This window comes from Lytechinus pictus, chromosome 3 (assembly GCF_037042905.1).
Source record: "Lytechinus pictus isolate F3 Inbred chromosome 3, Lp3.0, whole genome shotgun sequence".
Taxonomy (NCBI): domain Eukaryota; kingdom Metazoa; phylum Echinodermata; class Echinoidea; order Temnopleuroida; family Toxopneustidae; genus Lytechinus; species Lytechinus pictus.
Genome location: NC_087247.1, coordinates 28,930,943 through 28,956,537, shown reverse-complemented (window position 1 = coordinate 28,956,537; position 25,595 = coordinate 28,930,943). Strand labels below are relative to the sequence as shown.

Genomic DNA, 25,595 nt, shown 5'->3' with positions numbered 1-25,595 from the left:
TGGCATTCTAAAAGAACAGTTAAAAGTTGAATGCGAAGACAGGAGAAGGAGAAGGCCAAAAAGATACAGGGTCCGATCCTGGCTGTCACCTAAGTCATAATATACAATACTTTTAAAATTTCATTCAAAAGATGTCGATGAGCCTAATAGTTAATATGAGGGATGCATCCAGAATTTCATAAAAGAGCATAAAAATCTTTGATATTCTGTTTATTTTTTTTTCCACAAAGTTTGTCACTCAAAAATATTTGGTAAATTCCTTTCAAATTTGCTGACAAGAAGTAGTCTACTGATGTGAGAGCACTCTTAAAAAGGGAGGGGGAGGGGGCACAATGCCAGAATCTCCCTAAAGATTGCCTTTCCCAATCAATACATTAGTGATCGAATCATTAACAAAATTTGATGTTGTCTACTGTCACTGTGGTTAGAATTCAATTTATTTTCAAAACATAATCAATTTATTTATTTCTGCAGAGGTAACCCATTTCGTCATCAAGACATGTGAGCGTCTTTTTTCTCTTTCCAGCTGGCTCAGCAGATTTTCATCCTCCTCCTGTACTTCCTCCTCTACCACCATCATAACCCCTTGATCTTCCTCTTCGACCGCCGGCCTAAGAGGGGTAGCTTGGGCAGCTTTCCCTTTTCTGGTCCTTTTTCTGGGAGGTATCTTTGAAAACGCCGTGGTATCGCCTCGTAATCTGTTGCAAATATGATAATCCGCCACCATCGGCACGGCGTTTTATAGCAGCGCGGACAGTTGTTGCGCAATCGCTGCCCAGTCATCAGCGGCGCAGCAAAAGCGCAACGCGAACGCCTGTAGCGGGCTGAGAACGTGTGCCACATGCCACCCAAAGAAGGAAGCTTCGTGGTGGAAGCTGTGTGAAGCATGTCGAGCGCAAGGCAGTCGCCTTGTAAACGGAAGCAGCGTAGCAGAATTATCTTGGGAACGGGCCTGAAAACCACGGGCGATCGTGCCGCTTTTAATGCGCTTATACTACGCTTTATGCGTTGGGGCTCCGTTACAGCTACGAATATGTCGTTTGTAATACGCTCATGACTCGATTGTGATGCGCTTTAGCACCTCCGCGATCTCGCTACGTAAGTTTTGAACATTTTCAAAATTTTGTGGCGACCATAAAGATGGTGGCGATCCTTGCCGCTTCAGAAAAGATCAAGGTACGACGGAGAAGATTGAAAAGATCAAGGCACGATCAAGCTACGTTATACCACGCTTTGTGGATGTTTGACGATCGCAGTGGAATCGCCATCTAGTGAGATGGGGGTATACAGGCCTACACCGTCAAGCCAAACAATCGCTGATGATCTATCTCTGTCTATTTTTACCACACTTTACCCATCACAAAACAAGAATAACAGTTCGAATGCAATGCATCGTAATATTACCATTATTGTCGCCATTTTGGGATCTGCCCTAATTCTTATATTGTTTAGTATCATTATTGTTATTGTTATAAGACGTTATAAGAAAATACAAGTCAACAAAAAGGACAGTTCTGTAGTTTTCTACGAATCAGTTCATGACGCATCGACGAAGGAGCCTGCTACAAAGGAAATGGTTGAAACCAACATCGATCAACAAAGTGCAGATCATCCAGAAAGTGTTAACATGGTCGACAGCCAGAAATCAGAAGGGAGAGAAGAGAATATCAAGAGCGAGGAATACATGCATCTGATCACGGACTCTGCAAAACAGAATGATCAGAAAGAAACCACAGTGAACTACACATCTCTGGTGAATTATGGTAATAGTATGGTCCAACCTCCACCGAATTGGAAGGAATCCGGAGCGTGCCCTGGACGAGATGATCAATACGACGATGTGATGGCATCAGGGAATGACAACATTGACGGCTACTATTCAGAGATGATGTATCGGATAAGCCAACTAAATGAGTTGATTTTAAAAAAAAGCGAGGAAAGAAAGTCAGAGAATGAAGAGAAGACCAAATGATAAATGTAAAAATAGAGGAAAAACCCTTATTTTGAACTATTGTTTTAACCGAAAGTTAAACGCAAGAAAAGCATGCTTCTTTTCCATAATCCCATGTCATTATCAGCGGCGCGAATAGTAAAAAAAAATGGGGTCAGAACCTGGCGAACAGGAGGGGCAAATCTTCAGAATTTAACACAATGTACAAGAAAAAACATCACATTCCATCCCTTTTCTCGTCATATTCTTTTTTCTCCTCGCTCATGGATTTTTTTTTTATTTGGGAGGGTATGGCAATAGCCCCCGGCCCCCTAAAAGTACGCCAGTGAGCAATGTAGCAAAGTTTCGCTTATCGTGATTACTTTGCTCAGTAAATTGATTTTACTGGAGAGTACTTCCTCATTCATTGTTCAGTATATATTCTATGTCTTTGTGATTGTTCGCATGGGATCTAAGTTCAGAAAGATGACTGATTTTTCACAGATGTTTAGTGTTCTTGTGATTAATTTTTTTATTCTGTCAATGGCGTACAGAGTGGAAGGGAATCAAGTGCTAAAGATAGCTAATGTCGGAGATGATATTACACTAAGCTGCTATCGTGATGGGGTTAATAATGATAACTACAAGAGATGGTATCAAAATAGTACATTAATTGCAGATTGGAACGGTGTTTACATCGACGATCCTCGTTATACACAACGTAATACTTACGATGGTACCTACCTTGATTCTAATTACATTACTGTCTCTAACATCAGCACTAATGATTCTGCTATCTTCATGTGTAGTAACTATCATCATGAAGAAATTCTGTCCTATGATGTACGCGTCATCGGCTGTTCTAATTGCATTTTAACTATTCATAAAGAGCCAAACAAAACTAAAGTAATTTGCAGTCTGGATAATTATTGGGCAGAATACACTATTTCTCGAGTAAAACTTAACGCTAATAGGCCTACAGATTATTATACATATCGCGACACAGTCATTACCAAAAATGTGTTTTCATTTGAGGTGTACAAAACTGAATTAGAGATGATTCATTCATATTTCTATTTGGATATTAACAATAACCAGGAGAAGAGAATCATGTGCACGCTACCACCTCCACCAACCACATCATCTCATACCTCGACTACGCAACAAACGACTCAAAATGTAACGACGACATCGTCATATAGGCCTGGACCTACCGTAATATCCGTTACTTTGACCAAACTTTACTCACCACAAAACAGGAATGTCACTTCTGACAAGCCTACAATGCATCGTAATATAACCATTATTGTCGCCATTTTGGGATCTGTCTTCATTCTGATATTGTTTAGTATCATTATTGTTATAACACGTTATAAGAAAAGACAAGTCAACAAAAGGAACAGTTCTGAAGTTTTCTACGAATCAGTTCATGACGCATCGCCGGAGGAGCCTGCTACAAAAGAAATGGTTGAAACCAACATCGATCAACAACATGCAGATCATCCAGAAAATGTTAACATGGTCGACAGCCATAAATCAGAAGAGAGAGAAGAGAATATCAAGAGCGATGAATACATGCATCTGATCATGGACTCTGCAAAACGGGTTGATCAGGAAGAAACCACAGAGAACTACACATCTCTGGTGAATTACGGTAACAGTATGGTCCAGCCTCCACCAAATTGGAAGGAATCCGGAGCGTGCCCTAGCCAAGATGATGAATATGACGATGTGATTGCCCAGAGAAAGGGAATGGCAACACTAAGAGCAAGGAATACATGCATCTGATCATGGATCCTGCAAAACAGTTTGATCAGAAAGAAACCACAGTGAACTACACATCTCTGTTGGTGAATTACGGTAACAGTACCTCCACCAAATTGGAAGGAATCTGGAGCGCGCCCTAGACAAGATGATCAATACGACGATGTGATTGCCCAGAGAAAGGGAATGACAACACTAAGAGCCATGAATACATGCATCTGATCATGGATCCTGCAAAACGGGTTGATCAGAAAGAAACCACAAAGAACTACACATCTCTGTTGAATTACGGTAACAGTATGGTCTAACCTCCACCAAATTGGAAGGAATCCGGAGCGTGCCCTGGACGAGATGATCAATACGACGATGTGATGGCATCAGGGAAAGGGAATGACAACATTGACGGCTACTATTCAGAGATGAAATAGAACATACACTCTTGTAACCTGGGAATTAAGGGGTAGGGATGGTGGTGGTCACACGCATCCAGTCAAATAGTCAACAGTGAAAATAGGAGGGGAAAATGTAGCCCTTTCATCATCATTCACAAGCTAACGCTGGTTTGAGAGGTAATTTCTCAATCGTCATTCAGGTTTGAAAAATAATATTTGTTCAAATAAAGAAATTATGTGTAAAAAATGAGAGATTTTTTTTCTGAAAGAGCCAACGCACATACCCGCTACAATGCATCCAAAAGTGCCTAATCTACATTACACATTTTTTCCTTTGTAATGATTACTTCAATGTGTTAACAACGCATGCAGATAAAAAAAAACACCGTCTTTTGATAATGCAGAGAGTTGTATAGATGTAAATTATGAGCTAAATAATCCTTTGTTAAACTACATGTCAGCATTAACTGTCTGTTAAAATGTATGATACATATAGGTTTAATCTTTTAAAACATCATAACTTTATATGCTGTTTCATTTTAATTCATCAGTTTTAATTCAAAGCAAACGTAGTAATGAACTATTTTGATCAAGGACTTGTTTATACATGTAGTTTAGGCAACCGCGTAGCCAGGATTTCATTTTGGAGGGGGCGGTAAATGCACGCGAAGCGTGCCAACACTTACAGAGCGCGCGAAGCGCGCCCCCTAGGGGGTGGGTGCAGGGAGGGGGAGTTTCCCCCTCCCTTGCGAAGCGCGAAGCTTTTGGTGTTTCATAAATTAAAATGAAAAGGAGCCGTCTCTCTTGCCTCTAGTATCTATATCAGCTCCAATTCAGTTGACTATATTGTGATTTGAACCTGGTTTTCATGAACCTTGTTTTCAAAAAAGATTGTGAACGCACAAAAAAGGAATACAATGGAGGAAATTAATGATGATAATAACCCCGCGCGAAGTGCGGAAGCTAAAGCGTTTTATCAATTTTTTGCCATGAAAAGAGTCCCGAGAAAAGGATATTCTCAAACATATATTGAATACTTCCCTTGGAAAGATCAGATTTGATTACAAACAATTTAGCGACAGTGCATATATTTAACTCGCAAAACAGAGGAGAAGAAGTGTATATGCCGGGAGGAAGATATTCCTCCCCGCGCTGAGCAACGAAACTCTGAAATTTTAAAGGGCGGACGTTTCATCAAATGCAGATATCTCCAATACCCCATCGGCTCAAATTCAATTAATTTTCTAAGATTATTGAACTTCATTCAAAGGAAAACAATGCGCAAAAAGTTGAAACTTCTGTGATTTATTGAAATTATATAAAAAGGATGCCTAATTTCTTTGACTTATCCTGAAGCGCTTCATTTTTAATTATAAAGAAACTTAAGTGTCATTCAAAATTTCAAACTGAGGGCGCAAAACAGGACAGGAGATGAATGTACAGGGAAATGACACGAAGTTTGATAGAATTTGATAAAAAATATTGTACTTTTTTATCTAATACCCTTATACGATACGAATTATTTACCTTCCTCTTTTTGGATTAGGAACCTGTTTGCCCAAAAAATTATGGTTGTTTAGTAATGAGCTGAAAAGCGGGAGAAGTTGACTTTATGGAGGTGACGGCAGAAATTGATATAAAGATTTAACCCGCCCGGAGCCGACCCGACCAAAAGTTGCGCGATCAATTAAAAAAAAAAGATAACTTCATATACTTCGGCCTAACCTTACTCTAATTCCATGCCCTAATGTATACATTTAAACTTTAACTGGCAATAAACACATAAAGCTGAGGTAAAAAAACAGGGATAGAGAAAGGGTGGGGGAAACAATGGAGATCTTCAATATAGTCATTTAACCGCGCACAGCGCGGAAGCAAAATTCATATATAAATTTAGAGCAAGAGTGAAGGAGTTTCTCTTTTGAGAAAAAAAAAGAATAAAAAGAAAAAAAAACACAAAGCTACCTTTCTTCCCTTTTCCTTTTCTCCTCTCTTTTTTCCCTTCTTTTTTTTTCTTTTTGGGGACGTTTTGGGGGGGCGACCGCCCCCACCGCCCCCCCTGGCTACGCGCCTGAGTTTAGGCAAACAATGTAGGATTGTTTTTTTTGTGTGTGTTTTGGGGTGGTTGGTTGGTTGATTGATTGGTTGGTTGGGTGGTTGGTGGGCTGGGTGGGTGGGTGGTTCGATAGTTGATTGGTTGGTTGGGTAGTTGGTTGGGTAGGTGGGTTGGGATGGATGGATGGTTGATTGGTTGGTTGGTTGGGAGGTTGGCTGGTTGGTTGGTTGATTGGTTGGATGGGTGGTTGAATAGTTGATTGGTTGGTTGGCTGGGTGGGTGGTTCGATAGTTGATTGGTTGGTTGGGTAGTTGGTTGGGTAGGTGGGTTGGGATGGATGGATGGTTGATTGGTCGGTTGGTTGGGAGGTTGGTTGGTTGGTTGATTGGTTGGTTGGTTGGGTGGGAAGTTTGGTTGGGTGGTTGGTTTGTTGGGTGGTTTAACCGTTGGTTGGTTGAATGGTTGAAAAAAGAATTGGGTCGTGTACATTACGAGAAATCTTCATTTTTCTATTGTAATAAAGATAGCTTACTGCGGAATATTCCTCATTTAATGGAGAAATTCTTATGTACATTTCTGTTTAGAATTTAGTGAAATTAGATTGGTTTATTATCCTTATGTATGTTATGCTCCAATTCTAAATCAATGGATCTATGCATCTATATTTAAATTGATTGCATGCATTATAGTCATATTTGCAGAATATGAGCATATTCCTCTTAAGTATTTTTTGTACGTTTATATCTGAATTAACTGATCTACATAATGATATTACTTAAATTAGAGACATTCTAAATTTATTCATGATTTTTGTGGATGATATAATACCCATGAAATACATTAATGGCACCAAAATTATCCTACATTACTTCTTTTTTTAGTTATTTGAAGCAATTAACAAATTATATTTATTAGAACAATATTTTTTATGTTTTCATGTAATCGATTATGTAGTAATTATAGTTAAACTGTACATTGCCTAGTCTAATCATATTTTTCAATATAATTTCATTTTCATGTCTCTTGACGTACATTGCTGTATTGCGATTTTTATTTTCAAAAGATCATTTTTGAAAAATGTTGAACTTTGAACTTGTTTTGTCAAATATTCTAATGCAGAAATAAATTCATAAATATCCCTATTGTAAACTTTGCCAAAATGCCTGAAGATTGAAGGTTGTAAACAATATGGACCAAACGTCATAACAAGTATAAACAATTTTTGTTTCTAATTTTGTTCCACTAAATCATACAAAGAATAGTAACCAATAGCCACCTTTGAACTTAGTGCGTTCATAATCTGCTTAAAGGAATATCATATTCCTATTCCTTTTGGCAGTTTGGGGCCACTATTTTTTACTCCCCCAAAAAGACTACACAGGAATTATTCCCCATTCTCCAACCCCTAAGTAACTGGCATGACGATATAATAAAAGAACTTCAAAGCAGAAAAAGAGCTTCGAAAAAATTATATAACAGCCTTATTTTGTATCATGAGATCATAAAGTATTGCAACTGAAACAAATCCACTTTCAAATTTCATATACTGCTATATTTCTCTCTTCATTCTAATAAAGGACAGAAACAAGTTTTTCTCCTTTTTACCTGGATTCATAAAAAACAAACAGAACATGATTAGACCGTTTTCGTTTCCTCATTCCCTATATGTCGGAATTTGTATGACTTTATCATACCATATTCTTTATCAAGATATCAAAGAAACAGCTCTGATATAAACGGATGAGAAATAGTGTGAGGGTGTCATTATATTTTGAATGAGGATGTGGGTGTGTTTGTGAGGGTGCGCGTGTGTAATGTGGAGTGATGTGTGTGAGATGCCATGGTCGAGTGGTCCAAGGCGCCTCAATAGACACCCGGGGAGCGTTTCATGAAAGGACTTGTCGGACGTTTTATCCGACAAGTCCCATTTTATCCGACAGTTACCATAGTAACAGTACCTCTCAGCCAATCAACATCAGAGAAAGATGTCAGATCTGACAACTTGTCGGATGAAAATGTTGATGAAACACTCCCCTGAAAGTCAGGGGATTGATCCCCGCCGTGCGGCTGCCCTCGTGTTTTTCTTCCCTCCTTTCCCCTTCTCCTTTTGTGTTATCTGCTCGGGAGCCACCAGGCGCGTATTTAGAATTTTGCACCTCGGGGGCCCGACCTATAATTTTGGCCCATGTGTACTTTTCAGAAACAAAATGGCGACCCCTCCTCGTCAGGCAAACAGGTGCCTTAAATGCATGTTGAATTATCTTATTTCATAATCACATGAAAAAGGGCAACTGCAGACCACTTTTTTAATAATGACTTAATAAAAAGTAATCTATCCATGAATATGATGTAATTTAAAGAACAATGTGACCAGGAAGCACAGATATTGCCCTTTCACCAGCGGCTAACTTGGGTAAAATATGACGTTATTATCATTATCATTATTAGGAGTATTATCATGGGGAGTTAAATGCTGATTTTTGTTGTTTCCTAGGGTGTAGTTCTTACTTAAGACTAACGCGTTTATTAACATATTAACTTTATTCATACAAACAAGTTAACATGGTTAAGGGAGATTTATTTCATAAGTCAAAATAAATAATGCGAACGCGATTTTTGATAGCTTGTGTATAGACCTGAAAATAGAATATTCTGAGAAGTTTTGTAAGCATGAGCAGGATGGGTATCTCTCTATCTGTCAGGGCGAGCTGAAAATTGTCTATATTCCAAAATGACCCAAAGTTTGGAAATTCTAAGCATTATTGTAATCATGAACAGGATGGGCACTTAAATATTATTCGATCCGAGCGCGTAGCGCGATCTGAACCTTTTTTATATTCCGTTCCAAAACTAGACATTCTATGCAATTTAGGTAATCATTAGGTAATCATTAACAGGATGTCCATCTAACTAATCATTCGATGCGAGCGCGAAGCGCGAATCACCCCAAAGGTCGATTTGCCCCCCCCCCTCCTAGGTCGAACATTACTGATCGTATAATATTCAGATCAGTGTCAAACATTAATTTGGCGACCCCCCCCCTTCCTAGGTCGAACATAAATTTGGCCCCCCCCCCCCCCACTTTTATTACTCCCCCTTTCCCCTTTTCTCTTCTTCTTGTTTTCTTCTCTCTTTCTTTCCTCCCTCTTTTTGGCGCCCCCTTTTCGCCTACCCGGGGGCCCGGGCGCCGAACCCCCCTCCCTCCCAACCAGAATACGCGCATGGGCATGGTGCGACACTTTGAAAACTTTCTGAAATGAAATGTCTAATGTAAAATATCATGATGAGTGTGACAAGCAATTCATGGTATACTCACTGTATAGTCCCCCTGCGGTCGCCGTGAGGGCGCCTTGCGGCCACCTTGCGTCTGCCGTAGTATTTGTCAAAAACCTACAGCCAGCGCAGGGTCGCCCTAGGATTTCAAGGACATACGTCAGCCGCAGATTTTTTTTCTCCATAACTTAAAAAATACGCCGTGCGGCGTCTGTAACATATGTGACCGCTAGGGTAAGTGGCCGTGGAAATTCTGAGGCGACCGTAGAATTGCTACTCGCCGTAGAAAGTTTAGAATCTACGGCGGCCGTAGCAAATGTGACCAAGGTATAAAATGACATGTACATGACATAAATGCCATTTGATCTGAACATTGAAATTTGACGTTTCATTAGCTTTAATTTGATACCAAACATTGTGTGTTTATTATGTAAAATAAGATAATCATAATTGATAGGATTGTGGAAAAAGTGGACTTGGATTTTGACGTCAATAAAAAAATGCCTAAGGGGGCCCGGGCGGATCCACCCTTTGGCAATAGGGGGGGGGGGCGAAAAAAAATTTCACCCATATTTCGCCAATCGGCCAATCGAAGTTGATTTTGTTTGTTTTTTTCATTGAAGGGGTAGTTCTAACAGTCACTCACCTTTAATCTTATAAAACAACAATGTATTAATCTCATAAGCCCTATTTATATAGTGCGAGCGCGAAGCTTGAACTAAAATTTTGGAAATTTCGTATATTTTGTCGTAAAAATTGAACATTCTGGCAATGTTCGTGATCCTGATCAAGATGGATAAGTAACTAGAAAATTACTGCGAGCGAGAAGCGCGAGCAGAAATTTTTGATATAATATGTTTTGGCCTGATCGAAAAACGGACTTGTTAATAAGGACTGTTGTTTGCAGTAAGCCATGAAGACGAAGCATATTTCAACATTTTTTGGCATTCCGACCTAAAAAAATGGACATTCTAAGCACTTTTTATAATCATGAAGGGGATATAACTAAACAATTGATGCGACCCCCCCCCCAAAAAAAAAAAAAAAGAGATTTCAGACCTTAAAACGAGACACTCTATTCATGTTTTGTGAATAATGAAAAGGATGGGTATCTTCCTATATTAAAAATGTGAGCGCGAGCAGAAATTTTTAATATTCTGATCAGAAACTGGGTAACTTAAGCACGATTTAAATAAAGAACAAGCTTCGTATCTTAATAAACATGTGCGTATTTCAGACTTAGACCTATAATCTGGGCACTCTGAATACATTTTTTATCATGAAAATCAATCATGCGAGCGCAAAGCGCGAGATGAAAATATTTGATATTCCGATCTGTCAATACTTTCAGTGAATTCTGGAACTTATTTCCGTAATTCATATCGCGAAGTTCAGTCCAACACATGAATACTTTGAAATATTATTTGATGAAACTAGGGAATACTTTCAGTTGGCTGTTCAACATTGAAGGTATCTCATCATGATTATTCGCAGATTTGGTTCCTTCATGATTATTTGCCCGAGATCCAAGATGGCTGATTCTTCTCGCTCACAGATGTTTAGTATTCCTCTGATTGCATTTTTTATTCTATCTATGGCGTACGGGGTAGAAGGGAATCCAGAGACAAAGATAGCTAGTGTTGGAGACGATATGACACTAAGCTGTTATCGTGATGGGGTTGCTATTAATAACTGTAGGAAATGGTATCAAAATGGTACATTATTTGCAGATGGGAGAGGTGTTCATATCGACGATCCTCGTTATACACAACGTCATACTTACGGTGCCTACATCGATTCTAATCGCATAACTCTATCTAACATCAGAACCCATGATTCTGCTCTCTTCAAGTGTAGTAATTATGTTCGTGAAGAAATTATGTCCTATGATCTACGTGTCGTGGGCTGTTCTAATTGCATTTCAACAAAGCATCAAAATCCAAACAACACTGTAGTGACTTGCAGTCTGGATAATTATTGGGCAGATCAGAACAGGACTACTTATTCTCGAGTATATATTTACTACACTAAGAGACCTACATACTATCATACATATCACGATACGTTCATTACCCAAAACAAGTTTTATTTTTTTTATGTATAACGCTGAATGGGAGATAATTGAATCAGATTTCTATTTGGATATTGAAGCCAACCAGGAGAAGAGAATCACATGCACGCTACCACCTCAACCATACAGGCCAATTCCTGTCGATACATCTCCTTCTGTTTTTAACACACTTTATCCATCACAAAACAAGAATAACAGTTCGAATGCAATGCATCGTAATATTACCATTATTGTCGCCATTTTGGGATCTGCCTTCATTCTTATATTGTTTAGTATCATTATTGTTATGAGACGTTAAAAGAAATTACAAGTCAACAAAAGGAACAGTTCTGAAGTTTTCTACGAATCATCGCCGAGGGAGCCTGCTACAAAGAAAATGGTGGAAACCAACATCGATCAACAAAGTGCAGATCATCCAGAATATGTTAACATGGTCGACAGCCATAAATCAGAAGGGATAGAAGAGAATATCGAGAGCGAGGAATACATGCATCTGATTATGGACCCTGCAAAACAGGTTGATCAGAAAGAAACCACAGGGAACTACACATCTCTGGTGAATTACGGTAACAGTATGGTCCAACCTCCACCAAATTGGAAGGAATCTGGAGCGTGCCCTAGACAAGATGATCAATACGATGATGTGATTGCCCCAGAGAAGGGAAATGGCAACACTAAGAGCCACGCACACATGCATCTGATCATGGACCCTGCAAAACAGATTGATCAGAAAGAAACCACAGAGAACTACACATCTCTGGTGAATTACGGTAACAGTAGGGTCCAACCTCCACCAAATTGGAAGGAATCCGGAGCGTGCCCTAGTCAAGATGATCAATACGACGATGTGATTGCCCCCAGAGAAGGGGAATGACAACACCAAGAGCCATGCATACATGCATCTGATCATGGATCCTGCAAAACAGGTTGATCAGAAAGAAACCACAAAGAACTACACATCTCTGGTGAATTACGTTAACAGTATGGTCCAACCTCCATCATATTGGAAGGAATCTGGAGCGTGCCCTAAACAAGATGATCAATGCGATGATGTAATGGCATCAGAAGAGGGGAATGGCGACATTGAGAGCTACTATTCAGAGATGATATAGAACATTCATTCTATATAATAACTGCTAAAGAGTGGCAAAAGTGGCAAAAAGTACATAATATTTTCCCATTTGTCATGATCAATCCACGGAGAAAAAAAAAACATTTGCTAATGCGAACAGTTGTTTATAAATGATGTGAATAATGTACTGAGCAATCCATGGTTAGCCCACAGGTTCCATTACTTGTACAAACAGTTGTATGTAATAGGTTTAATATTTGAGGATATTATAACTTTATGTCGTGAGATACATGTGTAATCATTGTATATATTTTAGTTTAATTTACAGTTATATTTCCGAGCAAACATTGTAATCCATTATCATACGAGGAATTATTTCAGTGAACCACATGCTCATATATTAAAAGAAGAACGATTATGTTTTTATGCTGACGTCTACACACTAGAGCTTCTTGAAATTACCTAGCTTGTATTATGATTCAAGCAAGCCAGATAACATGTTTGTTAGTTTCTGGGGGAGGGGGGGGGGGTTGGGGGAGGATGGTTTATTGGTTTATGATATTTTTCTGCATTCCAATCAAAGGCACATTGCAGCATTTCATATTACACATCAAGAACACAAACAAGGGTACAATAACCGTAATATGAAACATCAAAGTGGTTTTTAGTGAGAAAGATAATGCAGTGTTGACGGGAGGAGTCTTCCGCCGGCGGTCTTGCAGACTTTAAAAAAATATTTCAGAATTATTTTGACGAAGTGCAAATGCAGGTATACGCATACGCATGCAAATAATAGCGTATTTGGCAATAATACCGTGTTTATACTTAATCGGCTTTTGGTTCAGAACCGCGAGCCGATGCAGAATCGGCTTTTGGTTTGCGTTTACACGTTGTTACAGCTCGCGGTTCAGAACCGCGAGCCGATGCAAAAACCTAAAATGATACGCACAACAACAATATACGTCATTATAAAAACAACACTGGATCAGTGCGCTTACAATTACGTCACAATGGTAAAGTAAATGAAATGCGCAGAAATTGCCGATGCAGAATCGAGCCGATTCTGCATCGGATCGCGGTTCAGAACCAATTACTTTGGTGGTGCAAATTGCCGGTTCTGAACCGCGAGCCGATTCAAGTTACTCGCGTTTACATGCTATGAAAAAGCCGATGCTGCATCGGCTCGCGGTTCAGAACCGCGAGCCGATTCAAAAGCCGATTAAGTGTAAACACGGTATATTAATTGTACCGACTCATGAGATATATATTTAACAATTTTGTATATAGTGTAAATACATTCGTGTTAACATGTGATAGTTCTATTTTAAGAAAAATATGTTATTTTGCTGATTTACTAGGTTTTATCATTATCTTTTTTTTTTATTTAGAGAGGGGATCTACATCTTACTATAACTTTTTTTTCATTTAATTGATGCATATCAAAATCTGAAATTTGATGCATATGACGTTTTGTTATGTTGAAGTCTTATATTATGACGTGTACTTTTATCACTTGTGAAATATGGATATGAATCTATGAAGAGATAGATCAATAAATAAATGAATGAATAGATAGTATTTACCTAACAAACAAATAAATATAATGAATAATTATCATTTGGAAGTTTGTTCTGTATGTCAGGGCCTGAAGTCATATGTGCTTCATGAGGTTTAACTAGTTTGGAGGTTTGTTAACCCAGGGACACTTACTAATGAACGAGTTGGATATGAACCAAATAACAAATTTCGAAATGTGATGGAAATTCATCATTTAATAGATTTCATCTCTTAATACATTCTTTTCGTCATTATGGGAGGTTGAACCTTAAACTTCCGTCAGGGGCTCCTTTAGATCACACACACAAAAAAATCCTTGAATAATACTATTATTATATATAATAATATTAGGTATAGGTTCGTAAAACTTAGTCATACTGTGCCTAATATATTTGACTCCTAAATATAGTCATATCCCATGTCCTTACTGGTCTAACAATGTCCCACAGGGATTTCAAAGAAGGAAACAAAAACTAAAAAATTAATATAAACAGCATTATTTTTGTATCACAAGGTCATAAAGCACTACAACTTAAACAAACCCATTTTCTATTCTAACGAAGTGTTTCTCGCTCGATTTCACAAAGATCATAAACAACTATTTTCTTTTTGTTTCAATAATTAAGAAAAAATACACAGAATAACATATTTCAAGTTCCACATATTCAATATCTGACTTGGTGTGGTTCTATCATCTGGTTATCCTTTAAGAAGATAGTAAGAAACAGCTCTGATGTAAAAAGAAATGGTGTGAGTGCCTGTGTGTTAGTTTGTGTGTGATTGGTTTGTGGAGTGTTGTGGGTGAGTGTGTTTATATGGAATATGACATAGAGGTATAGATCTAATTGAAGAAATCGATTTTGAAATGATGATAAACATGTATGAGTGGGTGTAGGTCATATTGTATGGGATGTGATATGACTGAAGGAATTGATTTTGAAATATAGAGGAAATAAAGGAGTGGAAAGAAAGTCAGAGAAAGAAGAGAAGATACATGTGTGAAGATAGAGGAAGTGCCCTTCTTAATTTAAACTCTGGTTTTACTTGAAGATGAACACAGGGGAGGCGGAACGAAGTTGAAAGTGGGGGGGAACACAGTTTTCTTTCGAAAAGGGCATAATTTTAAAACAAAGAAAAAAGGTCTTATCTAAGGTGGTGTAATGAGCCAAAAATTTTGACGGGGCTAGATATGTCGTATTACGTATGATTTATAAGAAGCTGCGAGCGAGCAAGAGTTTTGACATTTTTATTACAAAAATCAAATTTTGTGATATTTTTTTGACATAATATTTAGAAAAATATCATATTTCCCCCGTTTTCTCTTTCCTTTCTTTCCTTTTCAAGAGCTCCCCCATCTGTATTCTTACAAGTGTGTTCCTTCATTTAATAGTAGTATTATATAAAAATGAGAATATTGTTTTCTTTAAAGGGCACTTGTTAACGGCATAAAACGGGTCTTTCTCATGTGAAAAGGGCACAGAGCACGTTCGTGAGGGGGCATTGTTTGGTAAAAATTGGCACTTAAACGAGAAAGGGCACTCGGTAACACCTACAAGATGTGGGGGGCACTGTGCCCCCCCCCCCGGATCGCCGCCCCTGGATGAACATGTGTCGTGGTTATGACATCAAACTGTTAAGGAATCTTTCTTAAAATGATTGGAAATGTTGATTTATCAATTGCTTTTCAATTATTCATTATTTTGATAATTATATTGCACCTAAATGGGTATGCGCTGTGTAAGATTATGAAATAATCACACTGGTCAGAAATGAACATGGCATATGTGTGAGTCACAATATATAAATATATATATGAAATGTGTATGTATATATATATATATATATATATATATCTCATAACAATCACCAGTCTGTAGCTGTCTAACAACTCATAATACATGCTTTGTGGGCCAAAGTCTGGTCAATGTAAAGGGTCTTGCAGGCCCCAAACTGCGCATGGGTGCTGCGGCTTTGTCAAAGGAAAGCTGATCGTGCGAAATTAATGACTGTGGCACACACTCCATGATCAGAATTTTGTTGTCAAATGTAGCGAAACAAACAAATAACATATTACCTTATTCAGAACAAAAAAGGAATATGCAAACAATTGGAACGCCTCTGGCAGTCTCGGCTGCATTTCGCCATATAATATGCTGTTACCATGGCAACACGATTTCTGACACATACGAAAATGTGTCTTGCGCATCTTTACCCCAAAACCAATGTGTGTTCCAAACGTCATGAGAATTGGTAAAAAAAAATTGAGGAAGTAGGCCTACATGTATTTCGAGTCTTTTCGACCTTTAAGATTTGCAATGGACTGACCGTATGCTGATTCCTAAATACCGTCTTTAAGGAATGGTAGGCAATTCTGTACATGTATTGCATGTCCTTAGCACTTTAATTAGTGTCTGAATATATCTTCTTAAAGGGTGTTGTAAGAAAATATTTTCCATCAATTGCAATTCCTGATGAAAAATCAAAATCTCTGATTGTTACTCAAACAAATTCATTTTTACTGCTAGTTGCAAAAAAAAACAGACCAGGAGTCGTTTCATAAAGCTATTCATAATTTAAAAGCGACTTTAAGAACGACTGGTGATCCTTTCTTACACGCTAAATAATCACCAATGAACATTTAATGGTGAATATCAACTACCACAAGAAAGTATCACCAGTCGTTCTTAAAGTCGCTCTTAACTTACGAACAGCTTTATGAAACGACCCCCCGCAATCAAGTGCAAATTTTTTGCAATTAATTGCCAGACTTATGATTGATTTTTTAAACTCAAAATTAACTCGCATTGATCGCAAGAATATGAAATGCCCCAGAAGTTTTCTAAGGAACACAAAGGAAAATACAATAAACAATTCTAATGACACCTCTCAATCAATTTATTTTAGCCTACAATTTGATATTTATGAACATGGTTACAGCACCTTTGAAACACTGAAACAAAAATAGAATCTACTCAATTTTTCAACATTTTAGCATTAAAAATATAAGAGTTAGAAATACAAAACCATTTAGTTACTGTATTAGGCAACTTTTTAAAAAGTCTGTTGAGTGCTGCTACACTGCAAAAACTCTGGTGTTGATATAACACCAGTCAGGAATCTATATATGTCCACACCAGAGAAGTGTTAAACAACACCAGTTTTCTTTTGGTCTAACACCAGATAGGTGTTTATACAACACCAATTAGTATTAAAACAGCGTCGGTTTGATTCCAAACTGGTGTTGTTTCAATACTTCTCTGGTGTGATTTCGGAGTTTTTGCAGTGTTTAGGGATGCCATGTATATTTTCATTACAGTTTTCCTGCAGTCTCCATTGATTTGTCTAAGGTGACTGTAATGATTTGTAATGAAATGCTACATGATTCCTGTGGGACAGATGTGACTCTGTGAATTATATAACAAGGTGCTGTAATGTTTCTAATGCAATTGATTACAAAAATGATTTTGTCGTTTCCATATTCAATTCTAAGATGTTTTGTTTGATATGAATTTAAATTAATTAAAAAAAAAACATCTTGTATTTGTCCATACTAGTATACTCATAAAAACCGTATCACATGACATTCAATATATACACGTGAAATAAGTTACCAAAATATTGAGAGAAAAATCGACCTACTTGAATAGATTAAATAAAAGTGTTTATCATTCGCTTTGCCCGTCTCCATTAATACCCAATTATCCTTCACTATTTCCCACTTGTACCTCATCACCAGCTTTACAATTACCTCAGATTGATACAACATACAATTTCTAAAAATTCTGAATACCCTGTAGGCAAATAAGAGGTAATATCCTATTTTGGATGTGTTTATCATGGCAAATATTTCCTTATTCATCAATAAGAGATTGAGTATAGTTAGGTGAAAGTGTCAGGTACTAATAAAGTTGTGTTTGTTTGGTCTGTCACCATAGATTTCTAGTGGCCCTTTAGAAAGGTATAAGTACTTCACTTCATCCTATTCGGTCACCTTCAAGTCTTCCTCATGATTTCACAAGAACGTCTCTAAAATCACGGTCAATTCTCGTGAATTTCCTGTCAACAGGACAACACAATATTGAACTTCGGTTTTTATTAAAGGAAAATATTTCCTCATTTTATTCCTCATGCGGAAGCAACGTGGTGTAGCGGTTCTGACTCTCGGCTTCTAATCATTAGTTCGAAAACGAAATAAGGTTCGTTAGTCCGAAATGATATTAATTTATTTTAGTAACAGAAACGGTGTTGTGATTAAAAAAATAACAGTATATTATAGTTTCAACAGAGGATGTTACATGCGTATGCTGTGGTTGAAGCATGCATTGCATCAAGAATTGGCGCGTGAATCAAGCATCTTAGTTCTTTTAATTTTCTCTGAGCAATTGCTTCCTGAGCGAATAGATTAAGAATATTGGGGACTGCGTGTTGGTCACATGCGATTAACATGATAACCTCCAAATTAGAGGATTTTTTGGGGGGAGAGGTGTTATTTTTAACAGCTTCTGCGGGTTATGATTTTTTTTTAATCCTCGTTGGAAAAAATGCCCTTTTTTCAAAATGGAAAATGCCTTTTTTTTCAAAATGAAATGTGCCCTTTTCGAAATTAAATACCCTTTTTAAAGTAAAAAAACCAATACATTTCAGGTTAGAAAATCTTTGTTTTTTGCTCGCGCTTCGCGCTTGCCTCAGATATTATGTAGTAAGGTGCTCATCCTGTTTCTGGTTATGAAACTACTTAGAATATCCGGTTTTCAGGTTGGAATATCACAAATTTTCAGCTCGCGCTTCGTGCTCGCATTATATGATTTATGTATCCTATTTATGAGTCACTAGATGTCGTCCTTAACAGGTTCCGTTTCTGGTCAGTATATTAAAAATTCCAGCTCGCGCTTCGCGCTTCCGTTAATTATTTAGTTAGATACACATCTTTTTCATGATTGCAGGAACTGCTTGGTATGTTTGATTTTCATTTCTTATTGAAATGCCCAAAAGTTTGAGCTTGTGATTAGCGCTCGCAACATCTCCATAATTGACCAAAGAGCGAGTTTGAGAACTTAAGATTTTTATTTTTGTCGAAACCGCGTATAAAAAGCCTTAATATATATCTTATAATAACAATCAGGAATCACTTCAAAAAGGCGTTGCTCAATTTAATTACTTCAGAACACACGACGAATTCACACAGATGATAATCTCATGGTGAAAATATCACCAAAATGCCCATCTTGACATATATGTCCTTTTCTGGCTTTGCCCCCCCCCCCAACGCCGCGACCCTGCCTTCTAATCCTCCTAACAATAATTGAAGAGCAACGGTGTGTCACCCCCCCCCCCCCCTCCACCACGCTTGCCCTTCCGGTTTTCCCGGCATCGCCACAAATTATTACCTTTTTCGGAATAACGAACCTTATTTCATTTTCGGACTAACGAACCTTCGGAACAACGAACCTTATTTCGTTTTCGGACTAACGAACATTCGGAATAACGAACCTTATTTCGTTTTAGGACTAACGAACCTTCGGAATAACGAACCTTATTTCGTTTTCGGACGAACGAACATTCGGAATAACGAACCTTATTTCTTTTTCTTACTCACGAACCTTCGGAACAACGAACCTTATTTCGTTTTCGGACTAACGAACATTCGGAATAACGAACCTTATTTCGTTTTAGGACTAACGAACCTTCGGAATAACGAACCTTATTTCGTTTTCGGACGAACGAACATTCGGAATAACGAACCTTATTTCTTTTTCTTACTCACGAACCTTCGGAATAACGAACATTATTTTGTTTTCGGACGAACGAACATTCGGAATAATGAACCTAATTTCGTTGCATGATGCAATATATTGGAACATAATATGATTATTTATCTATCGAACACAGCTCAGAAATATATGATTTATGCTAGATATATATCTTTGGTATACCTTAGATTGCAAAAAGCCTGATTGGAGGGAAAAAAATAGATATTGATGTTAGAATTACCCTACAGTAAAGTAATTGTTGTTTTTTTCTTCAGGAATTTAAGGAATTTATATTCTTTGACTTTAATTTGACTAGTTTATGCATCGCGCTAATTCAATTTTTCATAAATTATTACCTGTGTACTAATGTTGTATAAGTGAGTAGGTTTTACAAGCCTATTCGTAATGGTCTACCAATGTTAGGCTGTGATCAGGTATGCGTGGTTATATTTCTTTATTACCCTCCATTGCAAGTATTTAGTCATAATTGCAGTATTGTCATCATTCTTCTTGAATATTTCATGTATAATCATATCCGCTTTATATTGCTTTACAAATATTGGTTATTTTCATTTTTTTTGCATGATAATAATTCCCATAAAATTTAACGTAATAGCGCCCCTTCTTTTCGTATATTATTTGAATTCTTAATAAGAAAATAGACATTGCACAGAAAGAAGTTTGTAAAATAAACATCAACCATCCAACCAACTTTGCCCTTTCCACGAACAATCATGCATCACGTGCGTTGTTTACAATTCTGTATTTGTAAAATATTGATTAATTATTTGCGTAGATTTTATGAAATTCCGTAGGAGTTACTAATAGGTGGATTGGCAGGGGCGGATTCAGCCTTCGCAAATAGGGGGGGGGGCCCAGATTTTTTTTCCAGCCATATTTTCCCCGATCGGCCGCTCGAAGATGATTTTTTGTTTGTTTCTTTGAAGGGGGTAGTCCTATAAGTCACTTCTGAGCTTTATTCTTTAAATCAACATAAATATATAATATCATAATCCTTGTTTTATAATGCGAGGGCGAAGCGCGGGCAATTTTTTTTTGAAATCGTATGTATTTTTTCCTAAAATTTGAACATTCTGAAAAAAAGATGTGCCTGCAATAATTACTACGAACGCGAAGCGCGAGCAGAATTTGTTGATACACGCTTTGAACTGATCGGAAAGGTAGGTCTACCTGTTAAAGACTGCTTGCAGTTAGCCATGAAGACGTTACATATTTCAACAATCAAATCATGCGAGCGCAAAGCGCGAGCTGAAAATTTTTGACATTTCTACATAAAGAATGGAAAATTTTAATCAATTGTTGTAATCATGAAAAGAATAGCTATATAACTAAACAAAAATTCTAGTTTTAGATCTAGAACGGGACACTCTATTCATGTTTTGTAAATCATAAAAGGGATGAGAAAGGGGGAATCTTCCTACATTAATAATGCGAGCACAAAGGGCGAGCAGAAAATTTTTTATATTGTGATCTGATACTGGATAACTGAATAAACATGCGCGCGCGTGTTTCAGATTTAGACCTAGAATAGGCATTCTAAATACATCTTTTATATGAAAATAAAAGCGAGCGCGAAGCGCGAGCTTAAAATATTTGATATTCCGATCTAAAAAGGGGGTCAATTTCAGCTTTATATTTCTAACACTTTGTAGGAAAATTGTAAGGTGGATATCAATCGCACTTGATAAAGAGCTGATATTTTCATTATTATTTTGAGTTTGAGACATAGGACCGTGACATCCTTACGACATGTTATCAAATGAATATGATGACTATATATCTTCATATTCATCTTGCTAAGCGCGAGATTAAACAAAAGGGACAATTTAATTATTAAATTGATATATTAATGCATAATGAGGGCGCGGAATCTGATGATATTATGGCCTGAACGCTTTACATTTCAAGTCCTTTTTTATTATGAATATAGGATGCATCAGTAATCAGTTGATATATTTTTAACCATTAATGCGAGCGCAAATCGCGAGCCGAAATTTTTGATAAACTGTCATGAAAAGGGGATTTTAAGTAGATTGTTATATAATCAATATTGAGACATACATATAACCCGCCAATCAAAATGCAAGCATGGCAGCGCTAGCACCTGAAAAGGGATTTTTTGAAAACTATATTGAATACATGAACATAATAGGTACCTGATGATTAAAAATTCGCGAGCGCACAGCGCGAGCGGAAAATGTTAGTATTCAGACCATAAAACTGACATTTTTACAGAGCACTTTAAAAAAAATCAATTTGTAAATCACACAATTTAATGAAAGTTCGATTTCCGAGGAGAAATATGTTTTTTATATTGACTTCCAAACTTGATTTTTAAGCTCCATGTTGAAAAAAATCACCTAACAGGCAATGCGAGCGCGAAGCGCGAGCGAAAATTTTATATAGTGACATGAAATTTTTTTTTTCCAAGTCTTCCTCTCATCTTATTTTATTCACTCGTCTTCCTCCTCTTCTTTTTTCTCTTTTATTTTCCTTCCATTTTTCTTTCTTTCCCTTTTTTTCTTTTCTTGCTCCGCCAATAGGGGGGGGGGGCCGGGCCCCTCGGGCCCCCACCTGGATCCGCCTATGATTGGTGACTAATTAAAATCAACTTATTCATATAATCGTCGCCTAATGGTTTGACGTCCCATGCTGGGCTTTCCTTCGTCGATGGCTTACTTACGAAAGTGACTCTGTGATCATGGTGATTCTGGAGAGATTGGAGAGCGCCATCATATTCAACTACTACTACTCAGTGTTTTTTTGTAATTGGTTACATGAGATTATGGAGTTAACATATATAGTTTCGCTCGTTATAGCATCAAAATTCTACATACATGATAAATATTGTCTCCATGTAATAGTTTATGTTATCGTGTAATAGTTTACAAAATCGTGTAATAGTTATTTAATAGTGTAGTTTATGTAATCGTGTAATAGTTTATGTAATCGTATTACTTATTTCTTTTAACTTTACAGTGCCTTTTAATTGTTTTTTTTTTCTTCAGTATATCATTTAGTACCATCCATTGTAGGCATTTAGTCATAATTACACATAAGAGCATTTCTCTTCTTTCTTGTATATTCATATCCGTTATGTATAGCTTTACATAGATTATTATTTTCATTTTTTTGCATATAATTCCCATGAAATGTAATGTAACAGCGCCTCCTATTTATCGCTTATTGCTTGAATTATTGTGGTTTTTGTCATTGGCTAAATAAGATTATGGAGTTTACATCTAGAGTTTCGCTCGTTATAGCATCAAAATCTGTATACATGATTTATATCTTCATGTAATACTTTATGTTATCATGTAATAGTTTTTTAATAGTGTAAGAGTGTAGTTAATGTAATCGTTTAACAGCTTATGTAATAGTTTAGGTAATTGTATTACTTAATTCTTTTAACTATTCAGTGTCTTTTAAATATTGTTCAGTACAATATTTCCATCTATGATAATTGTTTATAAAGCGTCGATGGAAAATTACTTTTTTGTGGTACTTTTGTACCCGTTTTACCATATTGTAATAGATAAATAAATGAAGAACAATATTGTAATATACTGTATTATTTGCCATTTGATGATGAAGAATGACCAAAGTGCCTAAACTTTGATGGTTGAAACAAATTTTGACAGAAATTCATAACAAGTATAACAAGTAATCCTTAATTGTATTTCAACTAAAATGATTCCATTGTATATGTTGTGTTATAAAATGATTTTTATTGAACTCTTACTTTCTTTCTTACATTCGATCCAACGGTAATAACATGAGAGGAATCCAGATTTCCATATCAAAGTCAATATCGTTAATATTAAACTTGAATTTAGTTATATTTTAAACTACATGTAAAAGTCGTTTTATGATATATACTCTTGCACGCAGATCTAAAAAAAAAAAAGGAGGAAAAGACTAATCACTACAAAATCTGTAGATTAGATTGTACAAAGAAATGTTGCTAATAGACCATTTATGTGCTTCCTTTATTGATTAATCAATATTGGTTGAATGTATCAACATATTTCAATTGATTTGAGGTAGGTTAGTAGGCTTTAAAGTGAAACTCGTGTCTTCCATCGCCTGTTGGTCGGAAAGGAAATTGAAGAGAAGGTTCCTCAAAATGAAAACCAAATAACCACATGAAATTAATTTCCGCTTGATGTTCAAGGAAAATGAACTCAATATACTAACTTGCACACAGGGCTATGAGTAATTGCTGTGTTCCATTAATCTGATCACCCTATGTAAGAAAATCATTCTCAAACTTTATTCTAATTCGTTATTTTGTAATCCTTAGAGCATTATCCACTCAGTCATAGGTCATTGTCACCGACCTAATAATAACAATTTTGCCAAATTTTAAGGAAACTAAGCTTATGTTAATCGACAATATCATGAACCTTTAGTTGTGAGACGAAATTGGAGATCAAACAGCATGTATTTTGATTTCCTGTGTTAATTTACATGGGCAATTTCACTTGAAATTGTGGAGATGAAATGTTTAGGAATCCCTTAGACTCTCTTCATTACGATATGGCGTAGATCGGCAACAAGGGAAGATGTCTATTTTTTTCTCATCATATTTATATTCATTCATCATTCATATCTCATCATTAGAAAAGAGGCCAGGAAATTTAAAAAAATTCGTTTATATCTCTGTTATACTTTAGATCAAGATTGTTTATCACCAAAGTAGCAAAAGGGGGTAAAGCCCCTACATCAATCCTATGACCTATAGTCATTTAGGGCCTATTTACTTTTCACTCGTAAATAAATAACTGGCTAGACAATGTAGTACAAGGAAATATTAGTGTACTTTTAAGGAAATTCAAAGAAGGAACAATGGCTGCAAATATATGGCATTACTTTTAATTCACCGAATCACAATCCATTACAGCTGTAATAACATCACTTAGTTCAATTCTCATGAAGTTTATTTAATCAGTCGATTTCATGAAGAACGTTTTCCGGGGAGAAACATAGAATAGTGCCTTTTAATTTCCCCATTCTTAATATGTCTGAATTTGAATGGCTTTTGTATCACATCATTTATAAAGATATTAAGCATGAACCAAATAGTAGTCTGAGGGTGTGCGTGTGAGTTTGGGTATGTGCGGGTGTGTGTGAGGGTGTGTCTGAGTGTGTTTTGGTATGTAAAGTGATGTATGTGAGTGTGCTTGGCATGTGGGGTGATGTGTGTAAGTGTGGGCCTTCTGTATCGGATGGGCCGTAACTGAATGAGTTGGTTTTTAAAATATGAGAGGAAAGAAATTCAGAGAAAGAAGAGAAGACACTGAAAGACTGAAGCCCCCATATCAATTGGTTTCAGAATCCAAAATCACAAAATGGCAAAACAAAGACAAATAAAAATGAAACGGGATTAACAAAACTTCCAAGTTTATTACACATGTCCTTCATGGGCATGTTTAATGAATAGCTCAATCACAAATGTAGAAATAGAGGAAAAGCTCTTATTCTGAACTACTGCTTTAACCGAAAGTTAAACTAAAGTATTATGCTTCATATCATATATGTCATTATCAGTGGCGCAAAGAGAGAGAAAAAAAAAGAGGGTCAGAACCTGACGTAACATAGGGGTAATAAGAAAGTGGTAGATCATCGGATTTTAATATAAAGTACTGAAAAAAAAAACAAATTTTATCCCTTTTCTTGGCATATTGGCATTTCCTTCTTTTCCTCGAT

At 36.8% G+C, this 25,595-nt stretch overlaps 1 protein-coding gene across 1 annotated transcript; it reads right to left on the bottom strand.

The window, feature by feature from the left end:
- Positions 1 to 6,163: 6,163 nt before the first annotated feature.
- Positions 6,164 to 6,631, bottom strand: LOC135153418 (sporozoite surface protein 2-like). The gene has a single exon (XM_064095942.1). It carries the CDS (start codon positions 6,629 to 6,631, stop codon positions 6,164 to 6,166), a length of 468 nt encoding a protein of 155 aa, XP_063952012.1.
- Positions 6,632 to 25,595: the final 18,964 nt, after the last annotated feature.

Bases quoted from the DNA above. Each gene is read 5' to 3' on its own strand.
- LOC135153418 (XM_064095942.1), bottom strand. From the start codon at position 6,631: ATGTACACGACCCAATTCTTTTTTCAACCATTCAACCAACCAACGGTT.